The following is a 17,455-nucleotide window of genomic DNA, read 5'->3' on the forward strand; positions in this document are numbered from 1 at the left end:
AGAAACTGCACATCCCAAGAAACCGACGTAATGCTTTTACGGACTTAGGCTCAGGGTAATTGATGATGGCTTCAACCTTTTCTGGTAGCGGTTTAATTCCCTGAGAGTCAATGTGATGACCAAGAAACTCCAAAATTGAAGCACCGAATATACACTTTGAGAGATTAATCTCGACGCCATAACTTTTGAGACGCTCAAAGAGGATCTGTAAGTGCTGAATATGTTCTTTTAAGGAAGAGCTAGCGATTAAAACGTCGTCGACATAAACGAATACAAAGTCCAAACCTCTAGTTACCTCATCCATGAATCTTTGGAAGGTCTGGGCAGCGTTTTTTAATCCGAAAGGCATCCTTAAGAATTCAAACAGACCAAAGGGCGTGATTATGGTCGTTTTCTCGATATCTTCAGGTGCCATCGGAATTTGGTGGTATGCTTGTACAAGGTCTAACTTCGAAAAAACTTGTTTTCCGTGCAGGTTTAAAGAAAAGTCGTGTAAATGAGGGATAGGATATCTGTCTGGAATAGTCTGATTATTCAAACGACGATAATCTCCGCGTGGACGCCAGTCTTGCTCTTTTTTCGGGACCATATGAAGCGGAGAAGCCCAGAGGCTGCTAGACTGCCTAATGATGCCTAGTTATACCATGTGTTCGAACTCTCGTTTGGCAATTGCTAACTTGTGAGGTGGCAGTCTTCTGGGTTTTGCACGTATTGGTTGGCCAGTGGTAGTGATACAGTGTTGCACGTGATGAACGGTGCATTCGTTTTGATAGTCGACTCTTGTAATGCACTCGTATTGCGATAAAATATCAGTAAAAATTTTATTTTCAGGTTTTTGAATACGGACGCCATGGATTTCAAAGTCAGAGGAAATTGTGCCGATGACTTGTAACTTCGTGTTTTTGTCAATGAGTTTCTTTTTACACATGTCAACTAATAAGTTGTGAGCACTGAGGAAGTCAGCTCCGAGGATGGGTTGTTTGACTTGAGCTACTGTAAAAACCCATGTAAATCTCCTACGTAGGCCGAGGTCTGGTATAAGTGATTGCTCACCGTAAAGTTTGATGATGGAACTGTTTGCTGCGACAAGGGATAGTTTAGAGGACTCTGAGTGCCGTCGTCGAGAGAGATGCAACGGGAGAATGCTGACTTCTGCTTCTGTATCGACCAAAAAGTCCGAGCCAGAAATACGATCCCGGATGTAGAAAAGACGGCTTGTGGTGAGACCAGAAACTGACGCCGCCATTACTGCCTGGCCGGGCCGTTTCCCTGATTCGTCGAGTCAGTCGAAGAAAATGCGCACGGTCGAGTGTAACGACGTGCTTTAGCTCCGTATTTGTTATGTACCAAAATACATCAGAGCTCTTCTTAGGTGAACGCGAACGTCGTCTAGATAAGGATTTTCGTCTAAGAGAAGGTCCAAGCTGTCTAGCTTGGACTGATGCAACTGTGGTCTGAAGTGATGCAAGTTGATTCGTTAGTTGAGACAATTGTCTTTGGGTAGAATTTAAATAGCCGACGTCCGTTGCTCCGTACGGCTGCATCGTGTTTATGTAGTAGCTATCATGGCAAACTTACGTTACTTTATCTGCCATATCAGCTAAATCATCGAGGGAGGAAGACTTCCCTAAGACACTTAGAATTTGTCTGACGCTGCATGGTAATCGGTTGAACCGCATTTGTTTGAGGAGGGCTTCGTCTAGTTTATATGGGCCGGCAAGTTGTTTCATATGTCGAAGTAGCTGGGAAGGTCTTTTGTCTCCCAGGTCACATGCGTTCAAACGTTGTTGTAATCTTGTTTCATCTGAAACCGTTGTTCGCTGAATTAAAGCCGCTTTTAATTTATCACATGGCTCAGTTTCCGGAACCTGGTCAATAAGGTCTCCAACTTCGGCGGCAATTTCGATAGGAAGTGAGCCCACTACATAAGCATACTTGGATGCTTGGGAACGTATGCTCCGGGACCGGAATAAGACTTCTATTTGAGCAAACCAGACTCTAGGATTATTTGCTCCATATGATGGAAGTCTAAATTCAGAAATGGCATTGACTGGGCTAAAAATATTGTCAGTAAGGTTTGATGATGAACTAAGAGTTGTTACTGGAACAGGGTCCATATCGCTAAGCTTAGGTGGAGAGTACATTAAGTTAAAAATGAGCTAGTGGGTCGTACAATAAGCGAATAAATAGTGTAACAAGGGGATAAATACTAGATAATCAAATACTAAGCTCACCAAATAATTGTGGTGGACCAAAACATACGATAACCAAAATTAGCAACAAAAATATTACGTCTAAAGTTTATATAATAATTAACAATTAATTAGTTAATTACACACAGATAAAAGTAAGGGACGTTACTTAATTCTTCAGGCTATTGCGCGTTCAGTTGAGTTTGGTCCGGATAATCCACAATTACAAAAGATTAGTAATCCCAATATGGACGATATGGATCCAGTAGATTTATCAAGTGCAGAATTCAATGAGAATGTCACAATTGTCTATAAACGTAGATGATATGCGATTAATATTTCATTTAACATATTAGCAGACACGGTAGAACGATGTAGATGTGAATTAGAGTGTATTTATTGGGTAGCAGTAACAATGTCGTGATATGTTGTACTCAAAACGGAAGGAAGTCAAATTGCAAGTGTTCGAAGTAATACACTTAAACAACAAGTACAATTGTTTAATGCTAAATGTACAGAATATGAAAATACACAAAATACATGCGAAAACTATGAAAAATTATTTACAAAATAGGTTTTATGGTCCTATCTCCACATATATATATATATAGTGATATATTTTTCGTATTTTGGGATATTTTTCCTCGTTCATCTTTGTACTTTAAACTCGCTCTGACAGATCAGACTCCCTAGCTACCTAATACACTTACACCATCATGACATTGTTCTTCACTTATAGTACCTCATCCGCCAGCCAACTTGCACGTTCATATTTCGTCAGTATCTGAAAATAAACTTAAAATAACGCGTTCTGGAAGAAGAGTAAAAGACTATTGCACGTAAGACACCAGCCAACATTTTGCTTTATCTCGAAAAGACAAGACAACAGAGGGAAAATAGGTAGTTTCTTTCTGATGATGACTATACTCAAAGACTGCTGACCAGAAGTTGAAACAAGAGCTACAGCTCTTCCAAAACATAACTTTGATATAACGACCATTGCTTCATTACGTTTGCACACAATTAAACTATCGTATTAGGTTGTAGATACTCCTCATTACCCATGGTTTTGACAACGTTATCATCTTCACTTTATATCCTCTTTTCATGTTTCACAAGTTTTATGTGAGGCGTTAAGTCAATAACTGGATACCAAAAGACTTTATGGTTGTCACGTCATCAAAAATCTGTATTAGAATGAGAAACTTCACCCTTATATTTTGGTTGCTCGATTGAGCAATTTGCTATTTTGTTTATCTGTTCTATTGTCATCTACATTTTGTGATTTTCACCTTGCAAGCGGTTAGTTTGTGTAAAGTATGAGTTCGAGCGGTACCAATGGTAGAGTTCCATGCGACGAGGAGGTAGGCTTTTTGCCAACCTCAAAAGATAGTCCTGATACGAATGAAAATGAAGCAGGCCAAAAAGATACCTACCGTTTACTTACAAGAGAAGACTTGATGCAGCTAGACAGCAGGGAGCCATTGTGGCTACGTCTGCGATGGGGTCTATTTATATTGTTTTGGATTGTTTGGATCGGACTTCTCTTAGCAGCAATCCTAATAATAGTGTTCACTCCCAAGTGCCCTCCAAGACCTGTTCTGCCTTTCTGGAGGTCAAGTACCGGGTATTGGGTTAACCCATTTGCTTACGCGGATTCTACCAATGACAAAATCGGAGATCTACGAGGTTAGTTTAGTTTACATACTTCTTCTCTTACGTTTAGGCTTGGTTGAAAGACTCGAATACATCAAAAGTACTATAGGCGCGGGTTTTATTGTCCTCACTTCTATTTTCTCCGGTCAGTATACTAATGACCAGAAAACATTGGGTCTTGTGGATGATTTCTATAATATTGATCCCGCGGCTGGTACTATGGAGGATTTTAAGTATTTTGTGAGGTCATGCCACAAACATGGCATTCATGTGGTCTTGACCATGGACTTTAATTCTGTCTCTGCAAAACATTCATGGACTGACTTAACTTCTATGCTCGAACCATATCCAAGTGGTGGACGGGTAAGAACATGATGAAAAGGTTTATGTTATTTCTTTAGATCTCCCGTTTAGGTGGCGATGCAAAAACGGTTATACAAGGCACCGAATATTACTCTGTTTTTGGTTCACAGTTTGTTGATCTTAATCTTAGAGAGTCGGTTACATTAGATCATATTTCTGTAAGTTCGGTCGTTGCATATCGAAGTTTGAATTTGCTGTAGGATGTAGCAAGGTTTTGGCTCAATGAGGGCATAGATGGCATTCTCTTAGACAATGTTGCTTTCTATGTTGAAAACAGTGCAAAACCCACCGCCTCGATCACGAAGGAGGTGAGATATTTCCAGTTTGTTTTATTTAATAGTTGGGTTCGAAATGGTTTAATGAATACCCGTCATCGCAAATATACCTAAACGAATCAGTGGACGTTGTTCGAAGAATCAGAAAGGTTGTCAATGAAGTGTCGGAGTCCAGTGGAAAACCAAAGTAAGTTACGTATGTGTTACTGTAAGCTTTTAAGGTTATTGGCTGTTGATGCTGGTAACACAGGATATGGTATTAGTGAAAAGGAAGACCTTTCCATGCAGTATCTCGGGACGGAAGATTCACCAGCAGCACATGTAGTTGTAAGCCGTCAATTTGTTAAGCAGCGTGGTTGGTAAGTTGTTCTTTTCGAAGTCTATTTTGTAGGAAAGCGCCTCCAACTAATCCTTCAGTGACAAACAACGATATTTTCACGTATGACATGCTAAGTGTGTATGACAGAAATTCCATGGCTTTGACAGCTGCTTCAACTACTGACCCTAGACAGTCTGATCTAGTGGCTTTGGCTTCCACGTTTCTGCTTCCAGGTGAGCGTCGTCATTTGTGTAGAGTTTATTTCCTTCTCAATACTATAAACAAATGTTATGGTGATTTCTTTAACTTGCTGAAATTTCAGTTGTATGTTTCAAATGAATACTTATTTAGTCTTATAAGTCACCTCCCATGACTTCACGTCATTTTATATACTATTTAGTGATGTATCATGTGCTTTCTGCAATTTGGTCTGTTGTTTGTCATAAGGAGTTTAACCAATTGTTTATGCATCCGTTAAAAATGTATTAAGGATGAACCATGAACTCTTTCCCGATTAGGTTCATTAATATCCCGAGTAGTGTCAGTATTTAAGAGCTTTAGAGATCTGAAGTGCCGAATTGTCAATCAAAGTGTTAAAATTACTATATACTGATAATTGCTTTATTAAATGCTTATTTCGTCGCAGTAAAACTCGTCAACACCAGTTATGCAAGACAACAATAAATTTCCCTTTAGCGTACACTGAAATGTAATTATGCGATGATGTATTCTGCGCTCTTTAGTAGTTTATTTCTGCACTCATCTGTCTTGAGAGGTAGATACCAGTTTGATTGGTACAACTTTTTCATCCATCATATATTAGACGTAAAAATTTCCGTGTAAGTGTCTCTGGTTCCTTCCAAGGATAAGGAACATTGAACGTGATAACAACCACGAGTTTCCAGTCTAGTCTCACCGTTACCTGACATAGTGGTGTTTAAGTACTTTTATAGGAATGTGTAAGTACGTATACAAGTACAACATTTAATTATCCCATCCGAAGTAATCTGAGACCGGAAGATTTATTACAATATTTGTACAGTTATGAAAATCGATGGCTCAAACGTCTAAGTAAGCCGACTAGTCATTCAGAAATGTATCGTACTAAAACAGTGTCAAACCCATCAGTACCGTTTACAAATCTTCTGGTCAGTTACTAAAAATGTGGCAAGTGCAAATTATCACACGTTGCCTTATTTTATATCAACATAATAATAAGAATTTCACGTGGTAAAAACTGAGATCAGAACACTGATGTCGATGGTAGTAGACAGATACGTCTAGGAAATTTAGTTCAAAAATAACGAGTGAAATTACAAATAGTAACAAGTTCAAAGCTCATCATTAAATATGGGATGAACGCATCTACATCACTGGCCGGTTTTAACCTGTCTCCAACCACAGCAACTGGAGACGAATATGCTGTCGATTTTAATGTTAGTGTACCAATAAATATTAGTCTTAAGAATTTAACATACCGTAAACACAGTAACTGAGTGGGGGAGAATGAATATATTACCAATCTACAAAGTAGTTAGTGGTGACTATCATAACAATCCGTCACAATTACGTTGCTGTGTTCCGTAGCAAAGGCAACCAGTTATTCCTTTAGTAAACCCTGTACTTTTCCTGAGTTTTGCAATTTGTGGGAGTATATTTTTATGCTTGCCGTATTTCTAGGCACTTCTCTACTGTATTATGGTTCGGAGTTAAATGAGGAAACGAGCAACATCAATTTCACTGGCGAGTTTTACCCGTTTGATGAGAAGACCGTATTCACTGGCTCTAAAGAAACCGATGTGCTTTTATCTCAATTACCTATGCCTTGGGATCAATCTGGAGCTGGTTTCTCGCCGATTTTATCGAATGTTACTTCCTTTACAGAATATTTGAAAGCCTTTAAAACTAATGAAACAGTCGAGGTATGCATAATGACTAGACTACTAGAGGTCCAATATACCAAAATATTCCTGATATTTGCTCTTAATTATTAAATATTTATTTTATGTTGGTTTAACGGTATTATCACTAAAACCAACAAAATCATTTGCATAGTTAAGATAATGAGTCAGTTGAAGCTAGACCACCATCAAAAACCTGGAAGCACTGGACGGCCGTTTCGTTCTATTATGGGACTCCTCAGCAGTGCGCATCCACAAAACCCCCTTGTGATAAAATCATTTGCATTACGCGCAAAATTTTCAACCAGTTTTCTCATCAAATATTTCTCAATAGATTATATAATTAACAGTTGTTCATAAGCCTTCTATACATGTCCAAAAGACACTGTCATTTGACAATGAAAAGCAAGTAGATTGCGTTGTTAGGAAACGACTATTCACCTTCAACTGTCAAAGTATTAGCTGCTCACTCCTCTAGCCTTGAGTAACTGTCTGTTTTGTTCAGCACCAGTCACGTAGTCAAATAAATTGACAAATGTAAGCTGAAATAAGGTAATATTACTTCAAATATGTAGTTACGGAGATTAGAAGTATTGACTAACTGCTGATACATGATCAAAGTTGCTTCAATTTTAACATTCGAAATGTGATTCACACCACGCCATAGTTAACTATTCACTCAAACCTCCCTTAAATTTCCACTGCAGGTTTTTCTAGATGAAACTTTCTTTGCTTGTCATTGTGCGAATTCATTTTCCAGAAACATCAGTTTTGTGTAGATTATAATTTTTCCAAGTTCTGAAGATACAATGTGTTAACTGCAAACATTCCTCCCACTCAGTTCTCTTTATTGCTTCTTGTCTTTAAAAGAATATTTAGTTTATTTCGTATATTTGTTCTGCATGAGATATTAACTAATCTTATGATGACGCCCAAGATATCGATGGATGTTGATGTACGCAAAGTCGGTTCCCGAAGTGTTTTGCTGTATTTAAGTTGTTATATGCACGTAATGGATCATTTGTTTTCCCATCTGTTTTAGTCCGCAACATCAAGTGGTCGTGGGATCACTTCTTTCTCTCTTGTTCAAGATCTTGTAGCTATTCGTAAAAATGAAAGCTTGCTATGGGGGAATTTCAGAATGTTGAAATCCAGTCGCATTGTAAGTTGATTATTATTGTACTGATTTCTTGTACCACTTTTAATTTGATTGTGAAATTTGAGGTAATACCGCTCTTTCAGCAATAAATCTAAGACTTAGTTATTTAGATACGGCACGCGGTCACTTGGTTATCAGTTTGTACTTCATCTCACCCAAGTAATCTCAGTGGTAGTTGCACAATGTGTGTATGAGCTGTGGTGGAATTATCATATTCTATGTTGAAATGTCTATCATGCATTATCTTTTTGTTTGTATGTAGTATTGTGTCAACGGTATGATTAACCATTGACACACCGATACACTGTTGAATAATAATGAGTTTCAAACTGTGTTGAGTTAGAATTCTAAGATTAATTTGTTATATCGTAGCGAAGACATACGTACGAGTAACTCCCAGGACCTATTATTGGACAATTATTCTATATATATATACATTCTTATTGTATAGCTATTCAGTAACTAGATTATCCATATGTATATTCATCTTATTAAAAACTTCATTTTGGCCTATTGATTATTATTATACGATTTACTGTTCCTAAGTTATGTTCAGTTTATTGATTATTGTCTCCCATACTTACAGCCACATTTGGCTTGATTTTGTACAAATATTATTTTCTATTTTATGGTGTGATGTGGTCTGCCTGTCTGGTATATTGTAGAGGATTAATTCCTCTATATCTGACTCCAATAAATAAATAATATCCGGCTAACTGAATATTTACTGCAGGCTAAATCTCCTAGTAGAATTACGGGTTTACTCGAGATTATTCAAAAGCCTGAACACCAGTTATAGAGATAGTTTATTGATGATGCTCGGTAAAAATCCACAAGCGTACAGAACGCAAGCACACCGGGAAAACAAGCGAATGTGTGTGTGAGTGTTAAAAATCCATATATATTTATGAGTGTTAATGGTTGTGGATAAATTATTGATTGTCTTTGTTTACAACCAATGAGAGAACAGATTGAGGATTGATGTGCAGACACATGCGCTCAATCAGACTCACACACAAATTTACAAAGTGGATTAATGTTAGGATTACAGAGAGCACATAAAAAACAGTAGTTGAATGGACTTGCTACAATATAAACAAGGTATGCTTGAAATAAACGATTCGCACGGATTCGTATAGATTCGCATAGCAGGAGCTGCTATTGGTGTTCTGGACTCAAGTGGACGGGCTAGGCGGATTAAGGACCAATACATTGGTCCATAACTAGTCCTCAGAGTTGCCATTCATAATTCACCAGGGGATATAACAGTTTCAAACTGTGTTGAGTTAGAATTCTAAGATTAAATATGTTAGGTAACTTTTCAAAGTTACATTTTACTCAAGCGTCCTAATGGCCATTGTTTTTTGAAAATGTATTTGTAAAGAAATACATCTTCTGATCACAACAATGTATGTCTAAATATTCAATTGTTCCTATAGTGAAGTAGTATACACCGATGTTATCAAGTTCTAATTAGATTAACTCATGCACACTAGGTACTTGGGTACGAGCCACACTCCAGGTGTGAAGGCTAATAATGCTATTCGAATTCCTAAGCCTAAGTAGGTGAGTCGGGATTTGAACTGAGGACTTAGTGGTTAGAAGTCGAACACCTGGTAACCCACACCCCTTACCAACGGTATAATATTCATTGTAAAATGAACTAATATTATTCACAGTCTGCTGTAAAAACAACAACGAGATGTGTGCATCAACCGAATGCTTTTCGTTTAGTTATCTTACTGACCCATCCTAAGTGAATATACACTGTTGTTGTATCTTTTATTTGGTTGCGTAATGAGGAAGGCAAATTATGGCACTTCTGACCAATTGTGCTTTTATGCTACATTGCCACATGTTTTGTACATATCACTTGTCTACAGCAGTTCTGTTATTCATGCCTCCATCAAACTTTACAAAGAAATATTTTTACAATTCTCCTATTGCATTTCAGACAGAAGAGTTGGATTTTGAGATATTTGAACGCAAAGCTGAAGGTTTCCCAGCTTTCATAGTTGTTTTACGCAAAAAACCCAATGCCGTCAGTGGGACATTTGACTTTTCTAGCGTGTGCTCTAGCATTATTCCAAAAATAATATATCCTCCAAATAAAAATTTTCCAATTGATCAGCCAGTTGGTAGTCAACGTGTTTACCTGAAATCTGATGGGCAACCTATGATATATGTTTTCAAATGTGAATGAAATAAGTTAACTTATAAAGGCTTCATATGTATGCAGTCAATGACTGACTTGTTGTGTTCGAACTATCAGCGATTACTTTTTCAACTTACGGAACTTTATCTGTTGTAGTACTGAATGCTTTCTTATTTTAATGCTAAAATCTGTGTCTGCTTGCATTCTAGCTAATAAATATATATTTCTTTGCTTTAAGAAATCAACCTGAAACTTTTGTAATCTTTAAAAATGAGTTGGGTATTACGCGCATTATATTGAATAAAACGCTTATCATTAAATTAATAACCCAATTTACTATATATATTTCTATGTTCACGAAGTTTTGTGAAGTCCATTAAAATTAACAAGATGATTATCGTGATTATCATTTTCTGAGAGTCAAATCGACAAGAAATAGAGATATTACTCGTCAACATCCTCTAATCGATTGCCCTTGAGGTGACTGGAAATGGTGACTCAATTATCGATTATATTGAAATCTCATTTGATTTACTATAAATTAAATGTTGAAAAACATTTACGTAATAATGTAAACATGGATTTGTAAACGAGGACTCCACCATAATCTTTATTGTTGTTAGTGTTTTTGATGCACTCTGATGACATTGCGACTTTGTCGATAAATTCTAAATGATGATTTGGCATAAACTTCTAACTAAAACATTTTTAAAAACTATGTTGTTTACACAAACGTTCACATGTCTGTCTAGTCAAGTCAATTGTATTTGCTGTTAGCAATTATAAGTCTAGGCCAATGTTTCTAGACAGTGTGTAGTAGGATTGAAACAGTCAATATATGAGGGTTCACAATCGTGCACAATTTAACTATACACACGGAAATCACTGACATTGTAAATTGAATTTCAAATATCAAATAAGGTTTTTTAAACCCTCTCTGATCACTAATTACTGCTCATCTATCACCCTCTCATGCTATTAGCCCATATCACTACCTCATGATCCACACTTTAATTTTCCTATGTTGTCCAATAACGGTCACCTACACGAATAGTCGGTAAGCATATGTTGTGTAAAGATCACTACACTCTACACAATTCATGAACTCAACAATCCACATTCATCATGTTGAACGGATTGAGATGGATATTTGGTGTATATAACATATGCATGTTTAAAAAGTGTCTTATGTGATGGCTTCTCGTGGTCGGATGATCAAATGTTTGGGTGATATGGAAGTATCAGTTGTCATTGTATAGATGCAGTATGCAGTTTATGAAAACATCACTGATCAATTAGACTGAAAGACAACTCAACGAAATTCGGGACAGGATTATTCATTTTGAAAATCGGTAATATGTATGATGCATGTGTCCTACCGTTTAAATTTCTGTATGCTTGTAAGTAAATATGTAGTGTTTTTAACACTATTAAAAATATTCAATGACATAAATTATGACTGCCATACACTGAAGATAACTATTTCAATAACCGTATTATTTGTCGAAAAACACTGTATTTTTATCTGGTTTTCATCCGTCTTCATTGTATACTGACTTAATTATCAAATAATCGAATTGTACATGATCTGAGAAAATCAAGCACAGTATATCTAAATACCTACATATATTTTGTGGACTGTGGTTGGAAATTTGGAAAGTTGAACCTGAAATGAAATTGTCTAGCCAATCAAATCATGTACGAGTTAGGCATAAACATGATTTGAACAGTTAATCGTGAATAGTTTGTGTGGGTAGTAATATTATAATGGGAAGTAACACCTATGACTTCAGATAGTTAGTATAAGTTGAAGGTCGTCAGTTAAGTACACTGAACGTAAATTAGATAGAATTCTTATGACTCTAATCTTTGAGAAATACAAGTCGTTTATAAGGTGAAAAGTAATTATCAACCATAACAGTGACCTGTTTATCACATCTGAATAAATGCATATTAGATTCAGATTGTAGTAAAGTAAATTTAGTGGAAGTTTTGGGTTATATTAGTCTATCCCACTTTAAATTTACAAGAGAGAAAGATATGTCAGTTTAGTCTCAGTACAGCAGTTAAAATATCGCTAAACTTTACAATATCACATTAAGAGAAACTCAACAGTAGAAACGTTCATTAATGAAACTATGGAAGACATGTGTTCAGAAATTTAAATACATGAAATCTGGTCGAATAATTCCAACTTAGGAAATCAGAGAGGTGTGATTGATCTGTTTTATGGTGTTAGATCACTGGTACATCATCTACAGTGTATCATGATAAATTCCTATCATTTTCAAGAGTCCATACACAACTTTTGTACTTTAGTTTTTTCTTTCGTTCTTAACTTTAAAATTAGTTCACTCTCGGCAATTATTACATGTTGAGATTATATGATTAGTTGAGACAGAGACAGTTCATTAGTTCACAAATTCACTTGAAACATAGTATTCCACATTAACGTTGCTCACTCAGTAGTCGATTAAGTACAAATGAGTAGATATTGGAAGGCATAGGCAGATGAATACCTGAAATCGTCGTATTACCTGCTAACCACAAACTATTGTATAGCTAATTGGGTTGTACTTTGGATAACGTTCGATAATCATTTTGATAGAACAGTAGTGATTATATATAACGCTAAAACCATAGTTTCCTCATGACAAAATACCGCGTAATAAAATATACGATAATAATCAGACGACACTACTGGATTCGGTGATTGATATATATACCAGTTTGACAGACAGACTACTGAAAATACATTATTAGGCAGGTTCAACTTTCATTCATCTCACATTTCATGTCTCAGTCTCGAAATCTCACATCAACTGGTTGTTATGCATTTAACAATCCCCATAGTACAGTGGATCTACTTCACCTTCCATTCAGTAACACATGAGTTGTGGATAAACAATCCAAGCTTTGTACACCAGTCATTTAGTCGATGTTATTCATTCGTGTTTCTGTGTGTGAGCACGCGCGTATAATATGTATGCATCAAGTTACGATGAAGTTGCTCAACACTGATTAACACTTTTCTATAAATCGACGTAATTGCGATTAATGAGTGCATAACACATGATCTATGATGATAATTGATTAGCTGGAATATTCGGATGTGAAAATAGCACGTGTTTCTGTTAGAAGTTTGACCAATGATTGAATGGAGTGTGAATATTGATAAATTTAGTGAGAATGAGTGTTGTGACGTTTAAGATGAGTAACTTGTCAATCGCATGTTCCAGACATGTTTCGACTGATTGATAGAACATTGTTTCATCTGATTATGGATTTAGTTATTTTGGTAATATGTGGTAAACACGTGTTGACGTTGATGGTGATTGAGTGATTGTATCGGTTTATTGGAACATTCCAAACAAGCTATCCATCTCCATTTCTTTGCTTCTGTTACTTAACTGAGGTGGGTCACTCAATACACTGTGGTTTCACATCGGTCAAATAACATGAATAATGTAATTTAACAATGCCTTTTATTGTCTGTTGTGTTTTGGTAATTACCTCACAGTATTAGAGAGGATGTGTTTTGATTGTTGTGGCCACGGTGTAACAAGTTGAATACTAAGTGACCACTACATTATTGAATTCTCGTCACTGCAATGCCGAACACATTTCCATCTGTCTTTGAACTCTTCAGTTGGACATACACGTTTTCCATTGCTGGTGTTCATTGTGAGATGAGGGTACATCTGACTGACTGGTCAAAAATGAAACGAGATATTTCTGTTGCTGTGTGGTGCTTTGAAAAATACTATCAACTTGTGAATGCAGTTATTTTATGGGATTCCATTCAAGAAGCTGTGATGTGAACAGAGACTGATCAGTTCACATGTGAATGCTGACACCTAGAATAAACTTATATTTACGATTAATGATCGACCAGTTTGTTGATACGATAGTTGTTTACAAATTAACTTTGATATCTGGTGTCTGTCAGTAGGTAGCTGTGCACTGACTTTAACGATATTTTGGTGAAAGTGATCATCAGTTGTGTTCGTCTACCCCGAATCGACTCATACTGACAATAACATGATTTGAAATCATCAAACTATTAGTCAGATGTGTATGACATAAACAAACGTCTGTTCAAAGTGACACACGATGCTTGCACGTCATTAGTTGTAGAGGTCAGATATGATACAACTGTGAGTAACCCTGAACTCCGTATAAAATTGGCATCCTTTGACAGTGGTCTACAACTTCTGCTATTCAATTCGGACTTTCGAGAGACGAATTCTAAACACCATACATATTACCCATCTTCAAAATGAATAATTCTGTCCCGAATTTTGTTGAGTTGTCTCCCGGCCTAATTAATCAACCTCGTTCATCAGTATGGAACACAGTTGTCTGCAGGATAAATCACAATGTAATATATACAATCGATAGAATACTTCATATTCACAAGTGTGTGTGTATTGATGTTTTCATAAACGACTTGTATTTCTCAAAAACTAGAATCATAAGAATTGTATCTAATTCATGTTCAGTGTACTTAACTGACGACCTTCAACTTATACTATCTGAGGTCACAGGTGTTACTTCCCATTATAATATTACTACCCACACAAAGTATTCATCTATTCACACTTAACTGTTCAAATCATGTTTATACCTATCTCATACTTGATTTGGTTAGCTAGACTGTTTCATTTCAGGTCCCAATTTCCAACCACAGTCCACAAAATATATGTAGGTGTGGTGGTACAAAATGTGTACTAACTCAAAATATCAATAAAGTTATCACGTCCAAAGGTAATATAATAATATACAACTCATAAGTTATGACCACAAATAAATGTCAAGTGACGTTACTTAAATCAGCTGACTGGTGCGTGTTTTGTTGCGTTTGGTACCAGAACCAACAATTATAGATAATTAATAATTCCAGTGAGGTTGATATGGCTCCAGTAAGATACAATGGGAATGTCACAACAGTCTATAAATATAGATGATAGTTGATTAATAGTTCAGTTATTATATCCACAGGCATTGGAGAACGAGGGACGTGTGTATAACAGTGTATTTATTTGTAAGCGGTTAACAGTGTCGTGCTATGTGGGATTCAATAGCGGAAGGAAGTAGTTGTACAAGGACATACACTTAAACAACAAGTAAAATCGTTTTGTGATAAATGAACATATTGTGAAAATTGACAAAATAAATGCAAATGATATCAAAAACTATTTACAAAATAGGTTTGTTAAGCCTATCTCCACAAAGCTCCCCTCAGAGTGTCCGGAGGTAACAATAGGTTATAACACACAAAACAAAGTAAAATGCAAGAGTGGAGTACATGGCAGTAATATACAATGTGTTAAAGTACAGAGTTAGGTGGATGTACTCGAACACAACGAAAAGAATGAAAATACGGTCAGTGTCTTAGATGATAATAATAAACTGCAAAACTGTTGATAAACTCACAAAATAAAAATTGGATTTTTTATTTTTATGTATAATTAATAGATAGTCAACTGGAATTCACTCGTTTATTATTGTGACAAAATTATTTTTCTTTAAAAAGAATGTGATGAAACGAGAATTGTGGAGAAATGTAATTAACTATATGCACTTGTGAAGAAAATAGTGAAGTGTGAAGAAATAGTTTTTATTGGGCAATTGAGTAAATTTTACAGTGTAATGTATATCAATGAATGTTTGTTTTGATTTTGCTATTCAACAAAATGTACATAATGCTTAGGTTTCTTTACAATCCTTCCGGAACGTGTTAAACAAGTAGGCTTAGTGCTAAAGTTTTTCATCCTCCTCTGATCTCGCAGTAATTAATGGGAGGGGTTGTTTATCTGCAATGTTATCTTCTTTGTCTTGTGGAGCTTCGTAGGAAGCTGGTGTTATTCTATCTATAGAGATGGTTTCCTTCTTCCCATTTCTGTTGATGATGAAGTGTTTGCTTGTGCGTTTAATTACTTTATAAGGCCCTTCATATGGTTGTTTCAACTGCTTTTTAACAGCATCGACTAGAACAAAAACGAATTTACACGTTTCCAGACGTTTATCAAGTTGCACGCGATTGTTATGCTTGCTCAGGGTTATTATTTTGATGTTTTGCAGAGTTTGCAATAAACAGCTCACGAAACGATTAGGATCACCTGATATTGTTGATTCTTGGTTGACTAGTTTCCTGGTGATCTTAAATTTGTACCATAAACTAGTTCAGCGGCTCTGCATCCTATATCTTCCTTTATGATTGAACGAATTCCAAGGAGTACAAGTGGTAAAGCGTCGCTCCACTTTGATGTGTCAGCTTGTGCCATCAGTGAGCTTTTCAATTGGCGATGGAATCTCTCGACCAGGCCATTAGCTACTGGATAATAAGCTGTTGTCTTGATGTGGTTTACACCCAGAAGTCTAGCAAACTCCTGGAATAGGATGGATTGAAATTGATGATCACCATCTGTAGTAATGACTGAAGGTACTCCGTAGTTTGATATCCATCGATCAAGGGAAACGGATGCTACTCTTTCTGCGGATGTGTCCTTGATAGAGCATGCTATCGCCCATCTTGTGAACCTGTCCATCGCTGTAAGAATGTGCGTGAAGGAATTTGATGGTGGCAGGGGACCAAGTATGTCTAAATGAATATGCCGAAAGCGTTTGTCGGGTAGTGGGAATTTACCTATCGGGATGATTGTGTGTCTTTGGACTTTGCTGCGTTGACACTGTATGCAGCTTCGTGTCCATCGTTTTATATCCGAGTTAATTTTGGGCCAAACGAAACGTTCAATATTTAGTTTTGTGGTGGCTAGGATTCCCGGGTGTGAAAGTTCGTGTAACTGTCGAAATATTTGTTGCCGAAAAGCTTTTGGTACTAAGGGTCGGTTATTGCCAGTTGAAACATAACAAATGATAGATGAGTCTGAGAAAGGAAGAGGTACAGGCTTGAGACTCAAGTTGGACATTTCTTTACAGGTTTTCAGATCTGCATCGTCTACTTGTAGTTCCGCTATAGTTTCAAGATTAATGTCGTGTTTGTGTACCAGCATGTTGATGTCCTTTCTGGATAAGGCATCTGAGACGATGTTGGAGTGTCCTTTGATAAACTGAATATCTGTTGTGAATTTTTAAATGTAGTCCAGTTGTCTTGCTTCGCGTGGTGAGTGTCTGTCGTACGACGTGTTGAGAGAGTAGCATAAAGGTTTATGATCAGTCATTATAGTAAAATCACGTCTTTGTAATAGAAATTTGAAATGCTTTACTACTAAATACATGGATAGTAGTTCGCGTCCGAATGTGTTATAACGTCCTTGGGTTGGCGATAGTCGTTTACAGAAGAACGCTATAGGTGTATTCGTGTCGTTTACATGCTGTTGCAATACTGCCCCTATAGCTTTCTGAGATGCATCGGTGCAGAGGATTAGGTGAGTCGTAGGATCGGTGTTTAGGTGTTGTAACATGATAGCAC

The 17,455-nt window shown here is 36.6% G+C and overlaps 1 protein-coding gene across 2 annotated transcripts; it reads left to right on the forward strand.

Annotated features, from left to right (window-relative positions):
• Nucleotides 1-3,511: 3,511 nt before the first annotated feature.
• Smp_037540.1 (putative alpha-amylase) lies at nucleotides 3,512-10,345 on the forward strand (the record flags this gene model as incomplete). Of its 2 annotated transcripts, none has more annotated exons than XM_018795410.1 (10): nucleotides 3,512-3,881; nucleotides 3,919-4,211; nucleotides 4,250-4,369; nucleotides 4,412-4,519; nucleotides 4,552-4,673; nucleotides 4,708-4,845; nucleotides 4,878-5,038; nucleotides 6,486-6,727; nucleotides 7,749-7,868; nucleotides 9,820-10,345. In XM_018795410.1, 10 exons carry the CDS (start codon nucleotides 3,512-3,514, stop codon nucleotides 10,066-10,068), a joined length of 1,923 nt encoding a protein of 640 aa, XP_018649726.1. In that variant the 3' UTR covers nucleotides 10,069-10,345. The 2 variants fall into 2 exon arrangements, with proteins under 2 accessions (XP_018649726.1, XP_018649725.1); XM_018795411.1 differs by having other exon boundaries at nucleotides 7,798-7,868.
• Between the last annotated feature and the right edge of the window lie 7,110 nt (nucleotides 10,346-17,455).

This window comes from Schistosoma mansoni, chromosome 2 (assembly GCF_000237925.1).
Source record: "Schistosoma mansoni strain Puerto Rico chromosome 2, complete genome".
Classification (NCBI taxonomy): domain Eukaryota; kingdom Metazoa; phylum Platyhelminthes; class Trematoda; order Strigeidida; family Schistosomatidae; genus Schistosoma; species Schistosoma mansoni.